The 24950-nt window shown below is 48.3% G+C and overlaps 1 protein-coding gene across 1 annotated transcript; it reads left to right on the top strand.

Annotated features, from left to right (window-relative positions):
• The first annotated feature begins 7529 nt into the window (after nt 1-7529).
• Nucleotides 7530-24677, top strand: LOC142473281 (uncharacterized). Its single transcript, XM_075580486.1, has 5 exons — nt 7530-7734; nt 8740-8859; nt 17502-17778; nt 18063-18176; nt 22734-24677. The coding sequence occupies exons 3-5, from the start codon at nt 17760-17762 to the stop codon at nt 23996-23998; spliced, it is 1398 nt and encodes a 465-aa protein (XP_075436601.1). The 5' UTR covers nt 7530-7734; nt 8740-8859; nt 17502-17759; the 3' UTR covers nt 23999-24677.
• Nucleotides 24678-24950: the final 273 nt, after the last annotated feature.

Raw genomic sequence — 24950 nt, 5'->3', positions numbered from 1 at the left:
CTTCTCAAGGATGTCTTCTTTCTACCCCCTTTGTATCTAAAGCTCTCTCCCGCCTTAAACCTTTCTCACTTTCTGCCCCACACCTCTGGAATGCCCTTCCCCTCAATACCCGACTAGCCCCCTCGCTATCCACCTTTAAGACCCACCTTAAGACACATCTGCTTAAAGAAGCATATGAGTAGCACTGGATAATCATGGACACATGACACAAAGCTTGGCCCCCTGCAGACGCACTTACTAGTATTCCCTCCTACTGTCTCTGTACGTTCTCCCTACCTACCAATTAGATTGTAAGCTCCTTGGAGCAGGGACTCATTCCTTAATGTTACTTTTACAGTATGTCTGAAGCACTTATTCCCATGATCTGTTATTTATATTATTTGTTATTTATATGACATGTATTACTACTGTGAAGCGCTATGTACATTTATGGCGCTATATAAATAAAGACATACAATACAATACGTTGGACTTGACAAAAGGATACTGGCAAATACCCTTAGAGGAAAAGTCCAAATGCAAAACAGCCTTTTCCACTCCCATGGGTTTATACCAGTTTGTGACAATGCCATTTGGACAGCATGGAGCCCCAGCCACATGCTTATGCCTGCAGTGTCGACTGCCGGGCAAAGCGGTGAGCTCTACTGCACGATGCGATCAATGTGGCTGTAGACAGACGTTCACAGAGGTACACAATTGGAGACTTTATAAGGTGAAATTATAACGAGGCTTTATTGTGCCTTTTCCTTAACATTAGGAAACCATCCAAACAAGGGGGAAACAAAGCTTCTACACTGGCGACACACTTTATTCGAGCTCGGCTAGTTCCACGAATTCGGGTATACCCGGGTGTATTGAGGTTTGTGACTGTTTTCTGCCTGAGTGCATTGGGTTATTTTCCAGGCAGGGATTGAAGCATTTTATTCCCGCTGGCTGCAATACTGCACAGTATATATATATATACTGCATTACAATTCATGAATTTATGCCATCTGGTAGACACGCGAAGCATTGCAGCCTATTAAATCCTAATCATTATCATTTAACAGATCAGCCGCCCGTCAGCCAGGCATGAACCCAGGCTGGGAAGGCAAACGCAACGGGGCTTGTCAGAGGTGAGGAGCGGCGCATTCCAGGTATCTGCCAGGTACATACTGGGTATTTGCTCGAATAAAGTGTGTCGGTGCAGTATTCACTTGGGAGTGGTTCTAGTGAAATTCTATGCAAGTCACAACTCCCTTAGTTAAGCATGTCTCGCAGCCCCAAAACATATAGCATGAAATAAGCAGATATAAGAAGTCTCTTAAGAATGAAAGTCTTATCTGTTTCTTGGAGGGAAAATCTTCTCAGTTCCTGGTTCAGCTCCCTTCCCTCAGGGTGTGTCAGCATTCAGGTTAAGAAGTTTTCCCTGTGTCTTGAAATCAGCTATGCTGTGTCTTCTGGCAGAGCTCAAGACAGGTCAGCTCCAGAGATCTGTGTTCTCTTTGTCAGTCTCTCCTGGGAGACTCAAGAACCTCTGCTCTGTCTCCAAAGTTCAGCTCACAAGTGAGCTAAGGAGTCCCTTCCTATCTCAACAGACAGGCTTTTGTAAGCAATCTAAATCAGGCAGGTGGTATTTATTAATTGACTACCAGCAGTTAACCACCACACTGCTAGATTAAAGGCACATTACTTGAACAGGGATTACTCCCCTGTTATAGTGGCCTACAATACTATGGCCCATGCCGACATTTGTGCCGGTTCAGGCGGTAGAGGCTGCGGAAGATGCCGCTTTGCTAACAGCGGAACTTCCCTGTGCGCTCTGGAGGGAGACTACGGATCCCGGAAAACAGGGACCAGCTCCGGTCATCAAGGATGAGCCAGATGAGAAGAACGGTCACTGACGCGGTGATAAAAGAGGGACTCACCGCAGATCACCGAGTGGGATGCCACGGCCTAATGTCAAATTGGAGTCCTCGGATGAGGAGTCCGCCAGCCTTATTGCAGTAACGATCAGACCACCGGTGAGCCACAGCAGCGGTACTATCAGGTGGGTGCCACTCACCTGTGTCGGCGAGGAAAGGAGTCGAGTGTCGCCCATACCGCGGTGAAGTCCCACGGCCGTGGCGACCAGCGGATCCGATGGAGGCCGATCCACCCCAACACCACGGAGCGGTAAGCAGAGTCCCTGCTTGTACCAGGCTCCGAAGGTGGCGACGGCGGAGGAAGGCGTTGCCGGATATCGTGGTGGAGGAAGAGGTCTCGCTTGGGGACCCAACCCAAGATGGCGGTGAGGCACGTGCGTGTCAGGACATCGTTTCCGGTGGGCCGAGCGGAGCAGCCGGGGAAATGATCGCGCACCTTCGCTCGAGCAGTGGAGATTGGTCGCCTAAGTCAAAGAGGAGCAGGCGATCGACGCGGAGATCGAAGAGTCGTGAGACCGGAGAAGCGGAGAGCCCCGGCGGCGGAACCGGACAAGGTAGCGGTGAAGAGCGGGTCCTAGCCCCGCGGATACCGACGGTTCGGCCCTATCCCCAACCCAAATCCTTAGCTAGACCCCAGGCCCTAGTTAAAGTCCCAGCCCCATTCACTTTAACTTTTGGGTCATCCTCAAGCTTAGGGGTGTCAGGGGATTCCCCGGTCACTGCAGATGAACGGACTGGGAGCCTGGACTATGGGACATCCAATGATGGATCGGTGGGAGGAGGGAGGATTATGCGACAGGTGTCGATATTCAGCGATTGTCCCAGTACTGTTAGCATTACCGTTGGGAACCAGAAATGGGGTCCGGGATATCAGGTCCCGTCCGAGGGTACGTCTGGCATATCTTCCGGGGGTGTGCCAGAAGAGGAAGAGTTAGAAGAGGTATCCCTAGAGGAGATTAGAGAACCCCGATGGTGGGCTCCCTTGTTTGAGGGATATGTGGCCTGGATCGATAGGACCCGGTTCATCCTAGAGCGGGATGGGGTGGTGGATCATTGGTGGGCCAAGGGAGAGTTTACTGAGGAGGATCACCTAAAGGAAATACAGGAGCGGTGGTATAAGATTAGACGAGGGTTAATAGAACCAATGGGTCTGTGACGGGAGCTTTGTGACAGGCTATAATAATACACCACCAAAGATATAACTGGATTGAACTGGACGAGGCTTAGATATGATAAAATATAATTTATTCCTTGAAAAAGGTGAACACACGAGATATACAAATAACAGACAAAATATGGACACTTACTTAAAGGTTAGGACAAGAAAGCCATCAGGATACAGGATGGGCCATTTCTTCCATAATTCAGTTGACATCACAGCAATACATGCAGATCATGAAGACACATGAAGGACACATGAAGACAATTGAGTAAGGAATGACTCTGACTTATATACCATTTCAACCCTTCTCTTATACTCAAGGCGCCGAGCTGTCTAGCAAAAATCTCTTTGAAGGAGATTTTGGCTTCCCTGTAAGTGTGAAGACCGACACTTAAAAAACACTCAGTTCCTTGGTTCCTGCCCCCAGTATAAACAATTAGGGCAATTACCTTGTGATCACCGGGCTATGTTAATTCTTGCAGGATGCTCTTCCTGCCTATTAACATAGCAGATGGAGTCTGCAGTTTTCAGAGCAGACCCAAAACCCCATATACATTTTAATACCTACACATATTAAAATACCCGGTTCTGGTAGGTGCAGCGCGCCCAAACTTTTCAGACCTTAATGCCGGAAGTGGTACACTATAGGGTATAATTTTCAGCCCGCTACGACCTTCGGAACCGGAGTTATACAAATATCACATAAACCGTTTCATATTTTATTATAAAAATCTCCGCTAAAAAGAAATCTCAGCGTTTCACTAAATCCCCATTGAAAACAACGGGCTCCGCCGCCATGGGTTTCAATGGAGCAACTCCGCCGTTGTAGTCAATGGAGTTTCCCGCCATAGACTTTCAATGGAGGAACCGCCCCCATTGAAGTCTATGAGAAAATTCACAAATCTTTACCTGCGTCCACACTCTGTCTGGTTGGTCTGAGGGGGCTGGGAATGGGCATGCATTAAAGCCAGAACCTTGGCTATATGTCACCCAAATCCCATCCCTCTGGTCCTTTCAGAACCGGAGATATGGACTTACACATTTCAACATTTCACACTTAGTCGTTTTTTCGCCATGCGGCTTTTCCCCATTGGAATCAATGTCCGGCACCACCATTGACAATGCATGGCGCCCGCCGCCATTAGATTAAATGGTGCGACCCTCTTTCTCCGCTCGACCCTTTACGGGGTCCCTTATTCCCGGACCCGGTGTGGATCGTGTGTAGGTGTTCCTAGGTGTTAGGGACAAAAAGAACTTTATTCCCAGGGGCCCTAGAACCCAAGATTCCCACGCCAATTGTCGTTGAACTTGACCGTAGTGATTAAACTCTTTTAAAAGACATTGTATCCGCTTTTAGTGGTCTGCGGTTTGGATGGCTGCCAACCTGTTCTTCGAGGCCGGCGTTCAGGAATCTCCAATGAAGTCAATGAGCCCATTGACTTACAATGGGAAACCGCCGCTCCTCCTCTCAGACGCCACCTGCTGGTCGTCGCTGGAAAACAGGTCCAAAACCGCTACTTCTGCCATTAGAAAGCATGGAGGCTCAATGGCGACCTATGGACCGCTGCAAAATGGAGCCTGAAAAGGCGGGAAAATTACACAAAGGGCTATAATCACTATTTTAACATTAACCCCTTCCCTCCCGCATCAACCATAGTGTATATGTGGGTGCAAACACCAGGATAACACAATACATTTACACAGGGGAATAAACATTTGTATATTGAAGCACGGCAAAACACATTACTGGACCTCAGTCCAGTTAACCCCTTGCTTCCCTGATGAGAGAAGAGGGTGGCCAAATGGGGTGTAACCCCTTTAATCCCGGGCCAAATCCTCTCTATCATGACAGGGTCCGAGTGGGTTAGATGATCCGGCGGATCCGGATGAACCCCTGTCCTGGCTGTTGCCGGGGAGAGCGGGCAATGCTAAGTTAACAAGGGCCTGCCGAGCAGAAAGGGCCATTGTAACCAAATACAAACGCTCCCATGGGTTGGAATACCCCTACGTCCCAGAACCCCTCATGCAGGAGATAGAGGACCACAGGGATAGGTGGCTCAGGGAGGATATAGAACTCTATGTGGTTAATAAGGGAGGTGCCATCAAGGGCCGCCAAGCAGAAGAATCTCCCAACTAATGAGAGTGTGGAGTATCGGGCGCAGCATATATATGCACAAGGCTGTGTATAGACCCGAGCATGGTTTGCCCCGGGAGTATAGTGTTACCGTGACCGACATGGCGGGCAGAAAGGTGAAGAAGCCAGATCCTCGCCACTATTATTAGGTAGGCAGCATAGTGAGGTCTGTGTGTAATCTTGAGCGCCCCTGCTGGTTAGTGTGCGCTATATTGTTCCTAATTATAAAAAGGAAGTATGCTATTGCTTAATTATGTGTTCCTTTGCAGTGCTTCCTGGAGAAAGGTACACCAAATTTAGGTCCCAGCCGGGTCGGTGGGGATTCACCAGGGGGAGATTGTAGCCATACATGTAAAGTGGTCTGCAGTTGTCTCCTCTGCTGGCAGTAAACCTGGTAAGTTACAGGGATGTCAGCAGTAATCATGGAGGTTTGCCCTCACACCCTGGTGAGGTGCCCTATGTATGGATGGGAGTGGCTACATGCTCTGAGTCCACAGTTAGTGACATCAGTGATGTGCCTGCCTCCTGAGGTATATAAGGCACTGCACTGCCAAAAGTTAGTGTTGATGCTGCGAGGTGAAGTGTGGAGCAGCAAGTTCTGAGGCAGAGGCGGAATCGATGTGCCTACTAGTGCAGTAACTAGTGGCACTGTTCTATATCCAGCCATAGAAGGCCAACTGTGTCCAGGGACCTGGCACAGGGGTGATCTCCCTGCGAGGGAGAGGGGATCCCACTCCATTGGGAGGGCGTACCTTTTAAAGGGGAGCACGGAGAAATGTGCGGCTGAAGCGGCTAACTGTGAGGGGCAGCTGGCCCATACCACTCGGGTAGGGGTACCACAGAAAAACAGAAGGAAATTATAGTGCAGATCAAACAAATCAATTTATGGTTTAAAAAGCGATATAAGAAATTGACTCATTTTCGCTCCTGAGGAAGCTGTGGTCTACACAGCAAAACGCGTAGAGCTATCTTCAAGACATCCGCAGCCTGCACAGCTGCCGAGAAGGTGAAGGTGCCGAGTTTGCGGTTCTTTCGTTGCTGCCAGCCCCTGTGTGTTCCAGACCGGAAGACGTCACCCTTGCGCCGGAAGTGACGTCACACGCCATTCACCGCGATACGGTGAGGATCACCTGGAGTTGCAACAGCTAGAGGTCCATCTACCGACGCTCGTTATACCTCAAAGAAAACGCTATGTGTACATTTTATATGTACTTATTGTAAGTACATTTCTTATATCGCTTTTTAAACCCGAGTGAGATCTCCTTCACCTCCAGTCGTTTGGGATCCTGCAATTGCGGTCTGCAACATACCTTCTGGCCTATCCACATGCTGATTCTTTCACTTACCTGTTGTAAGTAGGCAATTTCTTATAGCCAAGATTTTCCTCTGTCTTCAACATTTTTATATACTGCACAATAATTTTTTTGTATCTTATTTTTTGGGGTGTTCCTGCTACCATTGCTCCCTTCCAACCACCTGTGTCCATTCTACTTGAGGGGAATCTGTACATATTCCCCATAGGAAGGTTGAGAATTTGTTTTAGTTACACTTCATCTTATATGTGAATTCATCACTTAATCACTGCACTGTTTATTTAGGTCTAAATCACTGGGTTTCACTATTATTCAACGAGACCCCCATGGTGTGAGTCTGAAATTACTATCCAGGGGCAATCACCACCAAGAAGGAGTTCCTCATCAGGACCATCTCCCTGCGGACGCATAGATCCTGATGAGGTGGAGGACTCGCATCCACTACCTCAGCTGCCTGTCTGGAGTGACAATCCCCTAATACTATCATGCGGGAGACTCAGGAGTCCTGTTGCCTACAGGTGCACCACCAGACACGACCATGTATGGGGGCTGGTTAGACCACACGGGACAATATGAGATTGGATGGGTCATACTAGAGGGACTACCCTGCTTTCATTTGTCCTGGGCCCCAGGATTTCTGTTGGCGGCCCTGCACACAGCACAGAGTACATCACCAGACGTCACTACACACACGGGCACAGAGTATATCAACAGACGTCCCCACACACGGGCACAGAGTATATCACCAGACCACACTACACACACGGGCACAGAGTATATCACCAGACCGCACTACACACACAGCACAGACTATATCACCAGACCGCACTATATACGTGGGAGATGGGGTGAGATTGTCACTATGTTTCTCACCAGCCCACAGCCAGCACCACGTGCAGCTCTCACCAGAGGGCACTCACCGCACCTTGCTTGGGAGCCCACCAGGGGTCACTGTTCCATATGAGCTCAGGAGGAGCTGGTTAGAGGCGCTCTGGCCTCCCCTCTTCCTCTCTATGGTCCCTCTGCTGCAGCCAGATGTACTGGTGTTTGAAACACTGATCCTGAGCACAGACACAGCACACAGAGTATATCACCAGACGTCACTACACACACGGCACAGACACTGAGGAATAGGCTCTGCAGCCTCTAAGTCCCTTTTCCTGTGCCCCCCTCACATTGCCCACCCCCTGCTGCACAGAGATCTTCAGCCTGTGTTATTGGGTAAGTGCTTTCCTCCTCCTCCCTTCCCCTCCCTTGTGTGACCTGTGCACATTATCCCAGTGCTGTTCTGAGCTTCCTTACACACAGGAGCCTGAGAGGCTGAGCCTCTGATAGTGAGGGGGAGCCTCTGGCACTGGGGGGGTTACTCCTCCTGTATCACAGGGACTGGGAGATAATGGGGGTTATTTTACATTGGGAATTAACATTAGGGATCAGTGAGGATAAGATTGGGAAAGTTATTAAATAGAGTTAGAAAGTAATTAGATTGAGGGAGTATTGGTTGGAGTTTAACTCCTTCATTACCACAGGGGCAGCATCCTGTGTGTGTTATGGGCTATAGCTTCTCTGTGTGAGGCTGACCCGGTTGCCCGGGGACAGTCCTGGTCTGACAGTATGTTCTGATGTCCCAAATATCTGCTGCATTCTCTCATGTCCTAGTTTTAAATCATGTGTCTGGGGCACTGGGGGAGGGGAGCAGGTCACAGCTATACACGATACATTGGCCCCCTGCAGACGCACTTACCTGAACGCCCTCCTGGGGATGGGGGGGGGAGGGAGGAGGTCTGTGCAGAGCTGGAGATGTAGAAGTGAGACACAGAACCCTCTTCCCTCCCCCAATCTGCAGAGCTGGAGATGTAGAAGTGAGACACAGAACCCTCTTCCCTCCCCCAATCTGCAGTGCAGAAGTACAGCTGAGGGAGAGCTAGGTGACCCCAGGCATGGAGGTGGGTGCTGTGTCTGGGTCTCTGTGTATGCGCCGCCATATAGAAACACAAGCATGTGGTAGCCTCACGTCTGTAGCATACAAGGGGTTAACCCCTCATTTTCTAAATGGTGCAAATATACAGAGATAACAGAAAGGTACAAGATCCGGTGATACAGAACTATTAGCTGTAGGAATCCATGAAACATTGCTTGTAGTAACAGGAGGGAGAGGGAGGAGGGATATGATGCCTTTTATTGGACCAACAAGTAGTTGAAATGTTAAACTTTCTAACCTCTCAGGATCCTTCATCAGGTGTGGGAGAAATACAGAAACACAGTGCTGCTGCTGCCCGAGGTGAGGAAATGCTCCCTGTTGGTGGTGTCGGCTGTTGCTGCTGGGGGGAAGGCTTAACTGAGACTGTGAGTTTTTGCCCCCCCAGCTCTGTTCTTGACCCCCCCCAGCTCTGTTCTTGACCCCCCCAGCTCTGTTCTTGACCCCCCCCAGCTCTGTTCTTGACCCCCCCAGCTCTGTTCTTGACCCCCCCAGCTCTGTTCTTGACCCCCCCAGCTCTGTTCTTGACCCCCCCAGCTCTGTTCTTGACCCCCCCCAGCTCTGTTCTTGACCCCCCCCAGCTCTGTTCTTGACCCCCCCCAGCTCTGTTCTTGACCCCCCCCCAGCTCTGTTCTTGACCCCCCCCCCAGCTCTGTTCTTGACCCCCCCCAGCTCTGTTCTTGACCCCCCCCAGCTCTGTTCTTGACCCCCCCCCAGCTCTGTTCTTGACCCCCCCCAGCTCTGTTCTTGACCCCCCCCCAGCTCTGTTCTTGACCCCCCCCCAGCTCTGTTCTTGACCCCCCCAGCTCTGTTCTTGACCCCCCCCAGCTCTGTTCTTGACCCCCCCCAGCTCTGTTCTTGACCCCCCCAGCTCTGTTCTTGACCCCCCCCAGCTCTGTTCTTGACCCCCCCCAGCTCTGTTCTTGACCCCCCCCAGCTCTGTTCTTGACCCCCCCCCAGCTCTGTTCTTGACCCCCCCCCCAGCTCTGTTCTTGACCCCCCCCAGCTCTGTTCTTGACCCCCCCCCAGCTCTGTTCTTGACCCCCCCCCCAGCTCTGTTCTTGACCCCCCCCCCCAGCTCTGTTCTTGACCCCCCCCCCAGCTCTGTTCTTGACCCCCCCCAGCTCTGTTCTTGACCCCCCCCCAGCTCTGTTCTTGACCCCCCCCCCAGCTCTGTTCTTGAACCCCCCCAGCTCTGTTCTTGACCCCCCCCAGCTCTGTTCTTGACCCCCCCCAGCTCTGTTCTTGACCCCCCCCAGCTCTGTTCTTGACCCCCCCCAGCTCTGTTCTTGACCCCCCCCAGCTCTGTTCTTGACCCCCCCCCCAGCTCTGTTCTTGACCCACCTCCCCAGCTCTGTTCTTGACCCACCCCCCCAGCTCTGTTCTTGACCCCCCCCCAGCTCTGTTCTTGACCCCCCCCCAGCTCTGTTCTTGACCCCCCCCAGCTCTGTTCTTGACCCACCCCACCCCAGCTCTGTTCTTGACCCACCCCCCCCAGCTCTGTTCTTGACCCCCCCCCCAGCTCTGTTCTTGACCCCCCCCCAGCTCTGTTCTTGACCCACCCCCCCCCCCCAGCTCTGTTCTTGACCCACCCCCCCCCCCCAGCTCTGTTCTTGACCCACCCCCCCCCAGCTCTGTTCTTGACCCACCCCCCCCCCAGCTCTGTTCTTGACCCACCCCCCCCCCAGCTCTGTTCTTGATCCACCCCCCCAGCTTCGTTCTTGACCCCCCCCAGCTCCGTTCTTGACCCCCCCCCAGCTCCGTTCTTGACCCCCCCCCAGCTCCGTTCTTGACCCCCACCCCCAGCTCCGTTCTTGACCCCCACCCCCAGCTCCGTTCTTGACCCCCCCCCCAGCTCCGTTCTTGACCCCCCCCCCCAGCTCCGTTCTTGACCCCCCCCCCAGCTCCGTTCTTGACCCCCCCCCCAGCTCCGTTCTTGACCCACCCCCCCAGCTCCGTTCTTGACCCACCCCCCCAGCTCCGTTCTTGACCCACCCCCCCAGCTCCGTTCTTGACCCACCCCCCCAGCTCCGTTCTTGACCCACCCCCCCAGCTCCGTTCTTGACCCACCCCCCCAGCTCCGTTCTTGACCCACCCCCCCAGCTCCGTTCTTGACCCACCCCCCCAGCTCCGTTCTTGACCCACCCCCCCAGCTCCGTTCTTGACCCACCCCCCCAGCTCCGTTCTTGACCCACCCCCCCAGCTCCGTTCTTGACCCACCCCCCCAGCTCCGTTCTTGACCCACCCCCCCAGCTCCGTTCTTGACCCACCCCCCCAGCTCCGTTCTTGACCCACCCCCCCAGCTCCGTTCTTGACCCACCCCCCCAGCTCCGTTCTTGACCCACCCCCCCAGCTCCGTTCTTGACCCACCCCCCCAGCTCTGTTTTTGACCCACCCCCCCAGCTCTGTTTTTGACCCCCCTGCCTTCTTTTCCCCCCTGCCTTCTTTTCCCCCCCGCCTTCTTTCCCCCCCCTGCCTTCTTTCCCCCCCCCTGCCTTCTTTCCCCCCCCCTGCCTTCTTTCCCCCCCCCTGCCTTCTTTCCCCCCCCCTGCCTTCTTTCACCCCCCCTGCCTTCTTTTACCCCCCCTGCCTTCTTTTACCCCCCCTGCCTTCTTTTACCCCCCCTGCCTTCTTTTACCCCCCCTGCCTTCTTTTACCCCCCCTGCCTTCTTTTACCCCCCCTGCCTTCTTTTACCCCCCCTGCCTTCTTTTACCCCCCCTGCCTTCTTTTACCCCCCCTGCCTTCTTTTACCCCCCCTGCCTTCTTTTACCCCCCCTGCCTTCTTTGCCCCCTCCCCCCCTGCCTTCTTTGCCCCCTCCCCCCCTGCCTTCTTTGCCCCCTCCCCCCCTGCCTTCTTTGCCCCCTCCCCCCCTGCCTTCTTTGCCCCTCCCCCCCTGCCTTCTTTGCCCCCTCCCCCCCTGCCTTCTTTGCCCCCTCCCCCCCTGCCTTCTTTGCCCCCTCCCCCCCTGCCTTCTTTGCCCCCTCCCCCCCTGCCTTCTTTGCCCCCTCCCCCCCTGCCTTCTTTGCCCCCTCCCCCCCTGCCTTCTTTGCCCCCTCCCCCCCTGCCTTCTTTGCCCCCTCCCCCCCTGCCTTCTTTGCCCCCTCCCCCCCTGCCTTCTTTGCCCCCTGCCTTCTTTGCCCCCTCCCCCCCCTTGCCCCCTCCCCCCCCTGCCTTCTTTGCCCCCTCCCCCCCCTGCCTTCTTTGCCCCCTCCCCCCCCTGCCTTCTTTGCCCCCTCCCCCCCCTGCCTTCTTTGCCCCCTCCCCCCCCTGCCTTCTTTGCCCCCTCCCCCCCCTGCCTTCTTTGCCCCCTCCCCCCCCTGCCTTCTTTGCCCCCTCCCCCCCTGCCTTCTTTGCCCCCTCCCCCCCCTGCCTTCTTTGCCCCCTCCCCCCCCTGCCTTCTTTGCCCCCTCCCCCCCCTGCCTTCTTTGCCCCCTCCCCCCCTGCCTTCTTTGCCCCCTCCCCCCCCTGCCTTCTTTGCCCCCTCCCCCCCCTGCCTTCTTTGCCCCCTCCCCCCCCTGCCTTCTTTGCCCCCTCCCCCCCCTGCCTTCTTTGCCCCCTCCCCCCCCTGCCTTCTTTGCCCCCTCCCCCCCCTGCCTTCTTTGCCCCCTCCCCCCCCTGCCTTCTTTGCCCCCTCCCCCCCCTGCCTTCTTTGCCCCCTCCCCCCCCTGCCTTCTTTGCCCCCTCCCCCCCCTGCCTTCTTTGCCCCCTCCCCCCCTGCCTTCTTTGCCCCCTCCCCCCCCTGCCTTCTTTGCCCCCTCCCCCCCCTGCCTTCTTTGCCCCCTCCCCCCCCTGCCTTCTTTGCCCCCTCCCCCCCTGCCTTCTTTGCCCCCTCCCCCCCCTGCCTTCTTTGCCCCCTCCCCCCCTGCCTTCTTTGCCCCCTCCCCCCCCTGCCTTCTTTGCCCCCTCCCCCCCCCTGCCTTCTTTGCCCCCTCCCCCCCCTGCCTTCTTTGCCCCCTCCCCCCCCTGCCTTCTTTGCCCCCTCCCCCCACTGCCTTCTTTGCCCCCTCCCCCCCCTGCCTTCTTTGGCCCCTCCCCCCCCTGCCTTCTTTGCCCCCTCCCCCCCCCTGCCTTCTTTGCCCCCTCCCCCCCCCTGCCTTCTTTGCCCCCTCCCCCCCCCTGCCTTCTTTGCCCCCTCCCCCCCCCTGCCTTCTTTGCCCCCTCCCCCCCCCTGCCTTCTTTGCCCCCTCCCCCCCCCTGCCTTCTTTGCCCCCTCCCCCCCCCCTGCCTTCTTTGCCCCCTCCCCCCCCCCTGCCTTCTTTGCCCCCTCCCCCCCCCCTGCCTTCTTTGCCCCCTCCCCCCCCCCTGCCTTCTTTGCCCCCTCCCCCCCCCCTGCCTTCTTTGCCCCCTCCCCCCCCCCTGCCTTCTTTGCCCCCTCCCCCCCCCCTGCCTTCTTTGCCCCCTCCCCCCCCCTGCATTCTTTGCCCCCTCCCCCCCCCCTGCCTTCTTTGCCCCCTCCCCCCCCCCTGCCTTCTTTCCAACAATGTGTCTGGGACAAGGGGGAGGACAGTCTGTGCAGATCTGGAGATGTAGAAGTGAGGCACAGAGCCCTCTTCCCTCCCCCAATCTGCAGTGCAGAACTACAGCTGAGGGAGATTAGGGTGACCCCAGGCATAGAGGTGGGTGCTGTGTGGGTCTCTGTGTATGCGCCACCATATAGAAACCCAAACATGTGGTAGCTTCACGTCTGTAGCATACAAGGGGTTAACCCCTCATTTTCTACATGTTGCTGTCATGATAATGTCATGAGATATTGGCTATGTTTAATCCCTTTGGTGCTTGAGGGGTTAATGAGCTACACTTGTTTAACAAAATACCAAATGCTGGGTTTGAAACTGGTCAGGACTGTTTCTGTCTGCTCTGAATTTCAAAGGAACTTACTTGGGGCGGGGGCCCATCCTGGATATAGCCCACTCAAGGTGTCAATTGTCTTAATCAAAGAAGAGCAGCTTCAAAGTATTCTGTAGAAAGGGGTGGGCTTATGACGGTGCCTTAAAGTATTGTATCTAAGTCTGGGGGAGATTGTAAAAAGTCAGATCTGACCAGGGGCATGCTTGGAAAGCATGGCAGACCTCATCAAGGATTCCCCCAATTTATCCCCATTTAATTTGTAATTCGCCTTTTTATTCTTGCATACCAAATGCATAACCTTACATTTATCTGTATTAAACCTCATCTGCCATTTACCTGCCCACGTTTCCAGTCTCCAAGTCCTTCTGAAGAGAAATTACATCCTGCTCTGATTCTATTGCCTTACACAATTTAGTATCGTCAAAGATAGAGACTTTGCTCTCGATGCCAACCTCAAGGTCATTAATAAACAAGTTTTAAAAGCAGGAGTCCCAGTACCGATCCCTGAGGTATTCCACTCACGACTTTAGCCCAACCTGAAAAAGTTCAATTTATGACAACCCTCTGTTGTCTGTCCTTTAACCAGTTTTCAATCCAGGTGCAGATATTATTACTGAGTCCAATTTTCATTATTTTGTACACCAACCTCTTGTGTGAAACCGTATCAAAATCCTTTGCAAAATCTAAGTAAAGCACATCAACTGCATTACCCTGGTCTAAATTCCTACTTACCTCCTCAAAGAAACAAATAAGATTAGTTTGGCATGATCTATCCTTCATAAATCCATGCTGACTATTACTAATAATTTTGTTTCCATTAGGTATTCCTGAATATTATCCCGTATTAATAATACACCTAAGAAAAAGAACTCAGCTGTGCGATCAGCTGAGTTCTTTTTCTTAGTTGTATTATCAGTATATTTCTCAGCACAGCACCAGTACTTACCCACCTATCTTTAATCACTATCAGCTGTGCAGAGGTTATCATTCCCTTCCCCCACTTCCCCTATTGTATATTATCCCGTATAAACCTTCAAGTAGTTTCCCGACTATTGAAGTCAGGCTTACAGGTCTGTAATTCCCTGGTTGTGATCTAGATCCCTTTTTAAATATAGGCACCACATCTGCTTTATGCCAATCTTGTGGTACTGAGCCTGTGGAAATTGAGTCCTTGAATATTAAATATAATGGTTTGGCTATTACTGAGCTTAACGCCTTGAGATCTCTTGGATGTATACCATCGGGGCCAGGTGCCTTATTTATTTTAATTTTTCAAGTTGCTTATGAACTTCTTCATCAGTTAACAAATTGTTCATTAATATGGAGGTTGTGGCTTCCTCCTGCGGCACTACTATTGAACTTGATTCTTCCCTGGTAAACACAGAGGCAACAAATTTGTTTAATACCTCTGCATTTTTCTTATCTCCAATAATCTGCCTACCCATCTCACACTGAAAGGGTCTTATATTTTCTTTTCTCATTTTTTTGTTATTAAGGTACTTAAAGAACTTTTTAGGGTTGACCTTACTTTCTATTGCAATCCTTTTTTCATTATCCATTTTTGCTAATTTTAATGCCCTTTTGCAATTTTTGGTACATTCCTTATAATTCTGATACGATGTCTCCGTCCCTTCTGACAAAGAATCTAAACGCCTTCCTCTTCTTGTCCATTTCCTCCCCTACCTGTTTATTGGTTTTGACTTATTTCTTTTATACTTATTACCCAAGGGTATACACTGATAAGTGTGCTTTTCTAACAATGTTTTAAAGACTGCCCATTTATCTTCTACATCTTCTACATTTTCCCTGCAAAAACATCATCCCATTGTATTACTACTAGATTAGACCTCAGTTTATTAAAATCTGCATTTCTAAAGTTTAAAGTCTTTGTTGAACTCAAGTAATCTGTTTTTTGATAATTTAATTCAAATGAGACCATGTTATGATCATTGTTACCCAAATGTTCCAGTACTTGAATATTTGTTATTACTTCTACATTGTTTGATATGACCAAATCCAGAACTGCCCCTCTCCTGGTTGGTTCCTCAATTTGGATCATATAATGGTCTTTAAGCACCCCCAAAAACCTGTTTCCTTTTGTTGTAATGCTAATCTCATTGCCCCAGTCTGTCTGGATAATTAAAATCCCCCATTATGCAAACATGACCCAGTTTTGATGTCTTCTCCATTTGCAGAAGTATTTTAGCTTCCTCAATCTCACAGATATTTGGTGGTTTATAGCATATTCCCACAAACATTTTCTTAATACTTTTACCTCCACTGCTAATTTCTATCCACAAAGTCTCTACATTTTCATCATTCCCTTCATAAACATCATCCCTTATAATAGGTTTTAGATCCGGTTTAACATATAAACATGCTCCACCTCCCCTTCTATTTGTTCGATCCTTCCGAAAAGGGAATAACCCTCTAAATTAACTGTCCAGTCATGAGTTTCATCCCACCATGTTTCAGTAATGCCTATGATATTATACTGCTCCCTTGCAGCTATTAATTCAAGCGCCCCCATTTTATCTATCAGGCTTCTTGCATTAGCAAGCATGCATTTCAGTTTTTTTTCAGCCTGTACTATTATCTTATCTGCTCCTTCCTTTCTGCGCCCACTCGGTTTAGTCTTCAGAAGTTTCTAGTATTATCTGTATTTATTATGGATGTCTCACTGCCTGTCAAACTCGCACTCGCCCCCCTTCTACCTCCATACCCCCTTGTATCCTCCTCTATTCCATTTAGTTCATTATCTGTTTCATTCCCCTCCCCCCTCCATCCTAGTTTAAAATCTCCTCCAACCTTTTAGCATTCGTCCCCCTAGCACAGAAGATACATACTAACTCATTTTGAATGCCGTCTTACGCAAGTTTATATAATTATTTCACATAACTCTGCTTAGAAAAAAAACAAATATATATATATATATATATATTTGCTTGCTTTATTCATTGTAACATCGCCGGAAGAAGAGATCAGTGTATCTCGAAAGCTCGCACAAATAAAAGCATTTCGTTAGCCACAGAACGGTATCGTCTATTTATTTTTTGATTATTGAAGCTCGGCTAACACGGTACTGATACATATATATATTGCAGCAAGGGATTCAGGGAAATGACATGCAAATGAGCACACAGTGCCACCTTTTGTCAAGTCCATTATTACATGGAAAACCCTTAAGCCAATGCTTGCTGCTTTAAACAGTTTTTAAACATAGCCTGGGATGAGATGCAAAGCCAATAAACCAACTCACAGACAAGACTTTCTTATTGTGTTTACAATTCTTGTATTATACAGTGCGTGTAGATACGTTCCACAGATATAACACAGAGAATAGAGCTTTTGATTCAGTATCAGAATATAACTATTCCCGGAAATTATCTGGGTCGGGAAGCGGTGATCCCGTCATAATAGGACGGGCTTATAAGGGTGTGAGCAGGTCAGAAGTCTGTGTCCTAGCTTCAGATGGGCAGAGCCTATTCCCTCATGTCATGTGCTGACATTGAGAGACCGGGGAAAATAAATAATCAGTGAGTAAAATGTCAGTGTTTCCCCAGGCATTCCTTTATATAAGCATGTCCTGCCAGGTACAAATGTGCTGAATGTGAGAAACTGGAGGTGATCGAGGAACAAATTAATGAGGGTGTGAGGGATCAAACCCCTCTATTTATTATGGGGGGGTAAGGTGAGGGGAAGTTACTGCACTGGTTCCTCTGCATTACCCACTTCTCACCGTATGAAATAGGAAAGTGAGACTGTGTCAGTATGGAGCAGAACTGCTGGACCTGAGAGAGTAACGGGAGCATTTATCAAAGTCTCACTCATGTACTGTATCTGCTTTTTATTCATACTATGGAACTGTACAGTATGTTACTATGTTACACTATGAGGACTTTACTGGTCTTTTGGCTGCTAATCTCCCACTCTCTTTATACTTTTCTAGATGGTTATGTTGTGACACAATCCTGAGCCATTAAAGTTTTGCAGTGTTTGAAATGAAGTTCCTGTTTGAGGATGGACCATATGTGTTTTTTGGTGCCCCTGTCTTCTCTGACTCCTTTTGGGGTTAATAATTTAGGTTTGAAAAAGCTGATACTAAATGCTGTATATTTGTCCAAAAAAACCTGATCATTCAAATTCTGTTTTAAATACAGGCACATTCTAAAATCCAACACATATAGATTAAGTAACCTCCGGTCAGCACCACCCGAGCAGCACTGCCCACTGCCAGCACCTCCTGAGCAGCACTGCCCACTGCCAACACCTCCAGAGCAGCACTGCCCACTACCAGCACCTCCAGAGGACCACTGCCCACTGCCAGCACCTCCAGAGCAGCACGTTCCACTGCCAGCACCTCCAAAGCAGCACTGCCCACTGCCAGCACCTCCAGAGCAGCACGTTCCACTGCCAGCATGGATCCACGCTTGTTAAGTGAGTCGAGAAGATTTTTTGGTGTCTTTGAAATCTGCAAGTATGGAATATCTGATTATTTTGCATTTATGTGAGTCAAACACCCAAACTAATCTGGTTTTCTTATAGAACTACCAGCAGGTAAGAAGATAATATATCTTCACCTCCTGTTATTTTCTGCCAGAAGGGCTAGTAATACATTTCTTTACAAGAGGTATTATATTATACCAATATCAGAGGAGGTGAAATCACAAGAGCCCCCACTCCCAGCTTTACAGGATGGATTTTCCTGTGCTTGTTGCCAGGTTTCCCAGTGGATGTGCTGGAGAGTTTAGAGATTAAGTCGGAGAAAGAAGAGACGGACACAGAGGAACATCTGACCCCAATAAAGGAAGCAATAGATGCATTTCCTGTTTGTGGTAAGTACCCTTACATCCTCACTTGTCTTTATTCAGTATGTTTACAAATGGACTGAAATGTGTACAATATTTTGGGAAATAATTTTAAAGCATGCATACAATTATAAGATACCTGTTCTAATGAAAAAAATCATTTGTCTAAGGTTATATTGAGGATATTATTGTTATTGAGGTTTGAACAGTGGTAGCTCCAAAATGGTTTCAGCACTTGGGGTCGAGGATTTGTTGGGCGGACAATCAGACCAGTGAAGGTCAGAATTATGGAGCATATTCGTTCTATTAAAAACTAGATCAGATACTCCCAGTTTCCAAACATTTTACAAACTGTACATTGGGAAACTTGTCCACCTTTCATTTTCCAGCGATTGAATCTATACCTGTTCCTAGACAAGGGGATTGAATCTATACCTGTCCCTACACGAGGGGATTGCATCTATACCTGTCGCTACACGAAGGGATTGGATCTATACCTGTCGCTACACGAGGGGATTGGATCTATACCTGTCATTGCACAAGGGGATTAAATCTATACCTGTCCCTACACGAGGGGGTGATTAGAATTAAACAGCTTAATCAGCATGAGATGTTTTGGATCCACTCACTTAATACTCTATCCCCTTTTGGGATTAATACAGAATGGGACCTAAAACATTTTCTCTAAGCTATATTATTCCTTTGCCCATTCTCAGGTTATATAATACGGTGTATTTTTCATATACATATGTTTCTATCATTGAGATACATATGTGTCTCTAGTCACATTTGATGAGTAGTATTGTTTCCTTACTGTGGCAATTTTCTCAGTGTGGTTTATTTATTTACATCTTATTCATTATGTACAGTTAGGTCCGGAAATAATTGGACACTGACACAATTTTCATAATTTTGGCTCTGTACTCACCACAATGGATTTTAAATGAAACAACCGAGATGCAATAGAAGTGCAGACTTTCAGCTTTAATTCAAGGGGTTGAACAAAAATATCGTATGAAACGTTTTGGAATTGCAACCATTTTCACATACAGTCCCCTTATTTCAGGGGCTCAAATGTAATTGGACAAATTAACACAATCATAAATAAAATGTTCATTTCTAATACTTTGTCGAGAATCCTTTGCATACAATGTCCATGCGTTCCAGACTTCAAGCAGTCATCACCAAGCGCTGGGTTTCCTCCTTTGTTATGCTTTGCCAGGCATTTACTGCAGCTATCTTCAGTTATTCGTGGGTCTTTCTGCATCAAGTTTTGTCTTCAGCAAGTGAAATGCATGCTTGATCGGGTTGAGATCAGGTGATTGACTTAGCCATTGCAGAATATTCCACTTCTTTGCCTTAAACTCCTGGTTGCTTTCGCAGTATGTTTTGGGTCATTGTCCATCTGTAAAGTGAAGCGCCGTCCAATCAATTTGGCCGAATCTGAGCAGACAATATATCCCTATACACTTCAGAATTCATCCGGCTGCTTCTGTCTTCTGTCACATCATCAATAAACACTAGTGACCCAGTGCCATTGTAAGCCATGCATGCCCATGCCATCACACTGCCTCCACCGTGTTTTACAGATGATGTGGTATGCTTTGGATAATGAGCCGTACCAAGTCTTCTCCATACTTTTTTCTTCCCATTATTCTGGTACAGGTTGATCTTAGTTTCATCTGTCCAAAGAATGCTGTTCCAGAACTGGGCTGGCTTTTTCAGATATTTTTTGGCAAAGACTAATCTGGCCTTTCTATTCTTGAGGCTTATGAATGGTTTGCACCTTGTGGTGACCCCTCTGTATTTGCTCTCGTGAAGTCTTCTCTTTATGGTAGACTTTGATAATGATATATCTACCTCCTGGAGAGTGTTCTTCACTTGGCTGGATGTTGTGAAGGGGTTTTTCTTTACTATGGAAAGGATCCTACGATCATCCACCACTGTTGTCTTCCGTGGACGTCCAGACGTTTTTGTGTTGCAAAACTCATCAGTGCGTTTTTTTTTTTTCCTTCTCAGAATGTATTAAATTGTTGATTTGGCCACTCCTAATGTTCCTGCTATCTCTCTGATGGATTTTCTTTTTTTTTTTGGAGCCTAAGGATGCCCTGTGCCCTGTTTCACTTGCATTGAGAGCTCCTTTGACCGCATGTTGTGGGTTCATAGCAACAGCTTCCAAATGTGAATGCCACACCTGGAATCAACTCCAGACCTTTTACCTGCTTAATTGATGAAGAAATAATGAAGGAATAGCCCACACCTGTCCATGAAACAGCTTTTGAGTCAATTGTCCAATTACTTTTGGTCCCTTGAAAAAGAGGGGGCTACATATTAAAGAGATGTCATTCCTAAACCCTTCCTCCAATTTTGATGAGAATACCCTCAAATTAATGCTGATATACTGCACTTTAAGCCCATATTCATTATTTAACTGTAACTTGGATTTATTTTCGTACACAGCCGAAATAATAAAAACTTGTATCAGTGTCCAATTATTTCCGGACCTAACTGTATATTCCCTTTATCAAGATTCAAATTGTTCTTTGCCTTGGTAGTTGAGGTTACATTTATTATATGTATATTATTACATGATTATATTATATTATTTGGTGTTACAGTTAATTTAATCTAAGATAATTGTATTCTCACCACATCCTATCCATTTTTAAATGTTATGCTTTTTCATTTAATTTTTATTGTCCTTATGTGTCTATTTAAGTGTATTGTTATTGTATTCTTTATTGTGTCCTTTTGCTGGATTTCTCCCCCACAGTTATACTGCCTTCTTTCCGTGGTTACATTTTCCCCGGACTGTTTTGTTCACAGGACTTTTTTTACCTGAGATACAGGTAGGCAGTGTTTCCGGTGGGGAGTGCCTATAACGTGACACTATCTTGACTCAGGAAACCATTCGTTGATAAAGCGGCCATGGTGAGAAACGCGTTGGAGGTTTCTCTTTTAACTTAGGCTGTGTCTCAATAACTCTTTTATTTTTTCTACTTTTGCCTCCAGTTCTTCTTTTCTGCAGTACTCCTTTTTTCTTTGTTTTGAATTTGAGAGGAGAAGGAAAGAGAGGAGTCAAATATTACACCATAACATTATATGAATAGTGAAGGAAAACCTTTTTCCTCGCCTAGGCTTCAGAACCGAGAGGAACCTTTCCTCTTGCCAAGAAAGCTGAAGGCCTTGTGACTGGATACACAATCTGCACCGTTTGCCACAGACTTCCCGGGAAGCTTTCACGCCCTGCGACTTGTTATCTCTGATTTTTGTTGAACTTACAGGCCCGGGAATACGAAAGAAATGAAACGTAACGCAAGCCAGGTTTCAAATCCTTTGTCTCAATTTATTACTCATAGGGTAATGACTTTTATACAGGAAAAAGAAGATATTGGTTAGAGGCGTAACATAGGCGTAACATAGGCGTAACATAGGCGTAACATGGGTGTGTCTTGGGTGTAGCTTTGATTAGAGGCATGATTTAGGGGCAGGACATATTAGTGGCATGATTTTGGGACGTGTTTCTCCCAATACAAGCAATGTCTGAATACATAGCTTATTCATTGTCTGTTATCAAAAGAGACCTTGAATCTTTAGCAACTAATTATACTATTTTGCCTCTTTCAGAGAATCAGTCTATTATATTCTAACTAAAAGAGCAGGAGACTGACAATACAAAAAGTATCTTAGCAATATCCTGAGCAGGAAGAAAGGAAATGTAATTTGGCAGAAACGGAGTGCATTAGGAATTATATTTCAGCAAAAGGCTGACTGCAGAATCTTAACTAGTTATAAACAGACAACATGGATGCTTAACACAAATGCAGATTCTGGCCTGAGGAGAAGGAAAGAGAGGAGTCAAATATTACACCAAGGCCGCATGCTTGGGAAATTATATGAATAGTATTTGTGACTGACAAAATATGACACAAAATGGAGCAGTTTAGTTTATGTGGGTCTTATGGCAGAAGATTACATGGGCAGTGTAGTCGCTGCATCCCTTAGATTGTAAGCTCTCCAGAGCAGGGCTTTCCGTTCCTATTGTATGATTGTGTTTGTTGCACTTATTGTATTATAATTCCCTGTACTGTATTGTTTCTGCTGTAAAGCGCCGAGTACACTGTGAGCCTTATATAAATAAAGATATACATACATGGGCATCTACAGTATGTTTACACTATAGGTTTTTGTCTGGTTTTGTTGATATTATTAACACACTAATGTGATAGACCAGGAGTTCCTTAACTTTCCTTCTCATGGACATTTTCAATGTTAATTATTTGGAGGATGTATGTGTATCCTTAAATAATGAATAATGAATACAGTAATAAATACAAGTTCTATATGTATCAATGGTTTCACTGAGAGCTGCTACAAATACATTTCAGGCCTTCGGGACCACCACCAAAGTCATTAGGGGCCACTGGATGTCCATGTGCCACAATTTTAAAACCCTGGGTGAAGAGAATATTTAGTTAATTAAGTATTGGTGAAATACGTTCTTCAGTGTTTGTAATTTGCGTTCAGTAATTTGATTTACAGATTGAAAACATTTATTCTGTCTTTTTTGTTTACTTCTGTTAGAGAATGGCCTGCATGAGGAACAGAACTTGAGCTCTGATACATCCAGAAGCTGTATGACTCCTCGCAGCCCAGAAGTGCCAAAAAACAATGATTCCTGCCACATTTTGGACACATACAAGGAACCAGTGCCACATGATGGTGACTTTACAGACCTTGTACAGCACACAGCGGAGACGGACTCTAAATATGGGTCGAGCAACAGGTATGAGAGAGATTTAAGAAGAAGCCGCGGTGCTCAGCCTTTTCTCTGTTGTCAGTGTGGCAAAAGCTTCTCACTGGACAGGGACCTGCTCACACACCTTTGTGTCCCCGCTAGAGAGCAAACCTTTACATGTTCAGATGGTGGGAGCAATTTCTCACTGAAGGTGAAACTTCATTCACAGCAAAAGATTCAGACATCAGTGACTCCTTTTACTTGTACTGTGTGTGGGAAAGAGTTAAGTACCAAGAGAAACCTCCTCAAACATGAGCGGATTCATACAGGGGAGAAACCATTCCCATGTTCAGAGTGTGGGAAACAATTCAATACTAAGACCAACATCCTCAGACACTATAGGACTCATACAGGGGAGAAACCATTCACATGTTCAGAGTGTAGTAAAAGCTTTTCTGTGAAGAAACTCCTCCTCATCCATGTGCGGATTCATACAGGGGAGAAACCATTCACATGTACAGAATGTGGGAAACAATTCAGACATAAGGAAAGCCTCGGCAGTCACCAGATGACACATACAGGGGAGAAACCATTCACATGTACAGAGTGTGGGAAACAATTCAGTATTAAGAAAAGCCTCCGCAGACACCAGATGACACATACAGGGGAGAAACCATTCACATGTACAGAGTGTGGGAAACAATTTAGTATTAAGAACCGTCTCCTCATACACCATATGACTCATACAGGAGAAAAACCATTCACATGTACAGAGTGTGGGAAACAATTCAGTACTAAGCGCCACCGCCTCAGACACCAGATGACTCATACTGGAGAGAAACCATTCACATGTACAGAGTGTGGGAAACAATTCACAGTTAAGAGCTGTCTCCTCAGACACCAGATGACTCATACAGGGGAGAAACCATTCACATGTACAGAATGTGGAAAACAATTCACAGTTAAGAGCAGTCTCCTCATACACCAGATGATTCATACAGGAGAAAAGCCATTAACATGTACAGAGTGTGGGAAACAATTCCGTACTAAGAGCAGTCTCCTCTCCCACCACAGGATTCATACACGGGAGAAACCATTTCCATGTACATAGTGTGGGGAAAGCTTTTCACAGAGGATCAGCCTCCTTACACACATGAGGATTCATACATGAGATAAAATATGTGATTGTTCAAAGTAGGGTTGGGCAATATACCAGTAGCATAGTAATACTGCAGTAATAAAAATGGAGAGTAATGCAATACTTGCCATTACTTCTTACCATGGCATTCCTATCAGCAGCTGCAGAGTGGGGGTGGGTCTGTCAGGGAGGCGTGGGGGTGGGGACAGTGTCAGAGAGAGGACAGAGTGTGGGTCTGGTAGAGACAGTGGAGTGGGATCGAGTCTGGGAGCTCCTTGTCTTTCACATGCAGCTATAAGGAATCCTCCTGCTGGTAATCTCACCCCTCCATATTAACCACTACCCCTCTGCCATGCCTCTAAGGCCTGGGTCTCACTGCATCCGGTGGCGTGCGCTTCACTCACCAGACGTTTTCCTCCCGAGCTGGCCCCAGTCCCTCCTCTACAAGGCTTGCTGCGCACTGTGACGCGTCAGCCAGCAGGGGATACAAGAGGATCGTGATCCCAAGCGGCGATGCGTCACGTGATGCGGCAGGGAGCCAATGAGATGGGGAGGAGGGGAGCTATCTCGAGCTACGGGAGTTTGTGTGGTTCGAAATCTGCATTGTCCTCTGTGCAGCATGGCAACATTCCCCCCCCCCCCCTCCCTGCCCCTCAACTCCCCTCCCTCCGGTGCCCATTTCAGGCTGCGTGAGCTGGGGAGGTTGCGGCCAGCTCCGGCTGCTGAGCTCGTCTCCCGGGGGAGGGAGGGAGTGGTGGGAGAGAAGCAATATGCACTTTTAACGAGCCTCTTTCGTTTCTCACGTGTGTGGAAGAGAGAAACCTCATGCTTAAATACACACAGTCACCAGGGCTCAAATAATTAAAACCATCCATATACACCATATCATTTGCAGAGCGACAGGTAGGAGACAAGCTCAAAATAT

This window comes from Ascaphus truei, assembly GCF_040206685.1.
Source record: "Ascaphus truei isolate aAscTru1 chromosome 2 unlocalized genomic scaffold, aAscTru1.hap1 SUPER_2_unloc_4, whole genome shotgun sequence".
NCBI classification, from domain to species: Eukaryota; Metazoa; Chordata; class Amphibia; order Anura; family Ascaphidae; genus Ascaphus; species Ascaphus truei.
The sequence above is the reverse complement of the archived record's forward strand: the minus strand, read 5'-3'. Positions and strand labels throughout refer to the sequence as shown.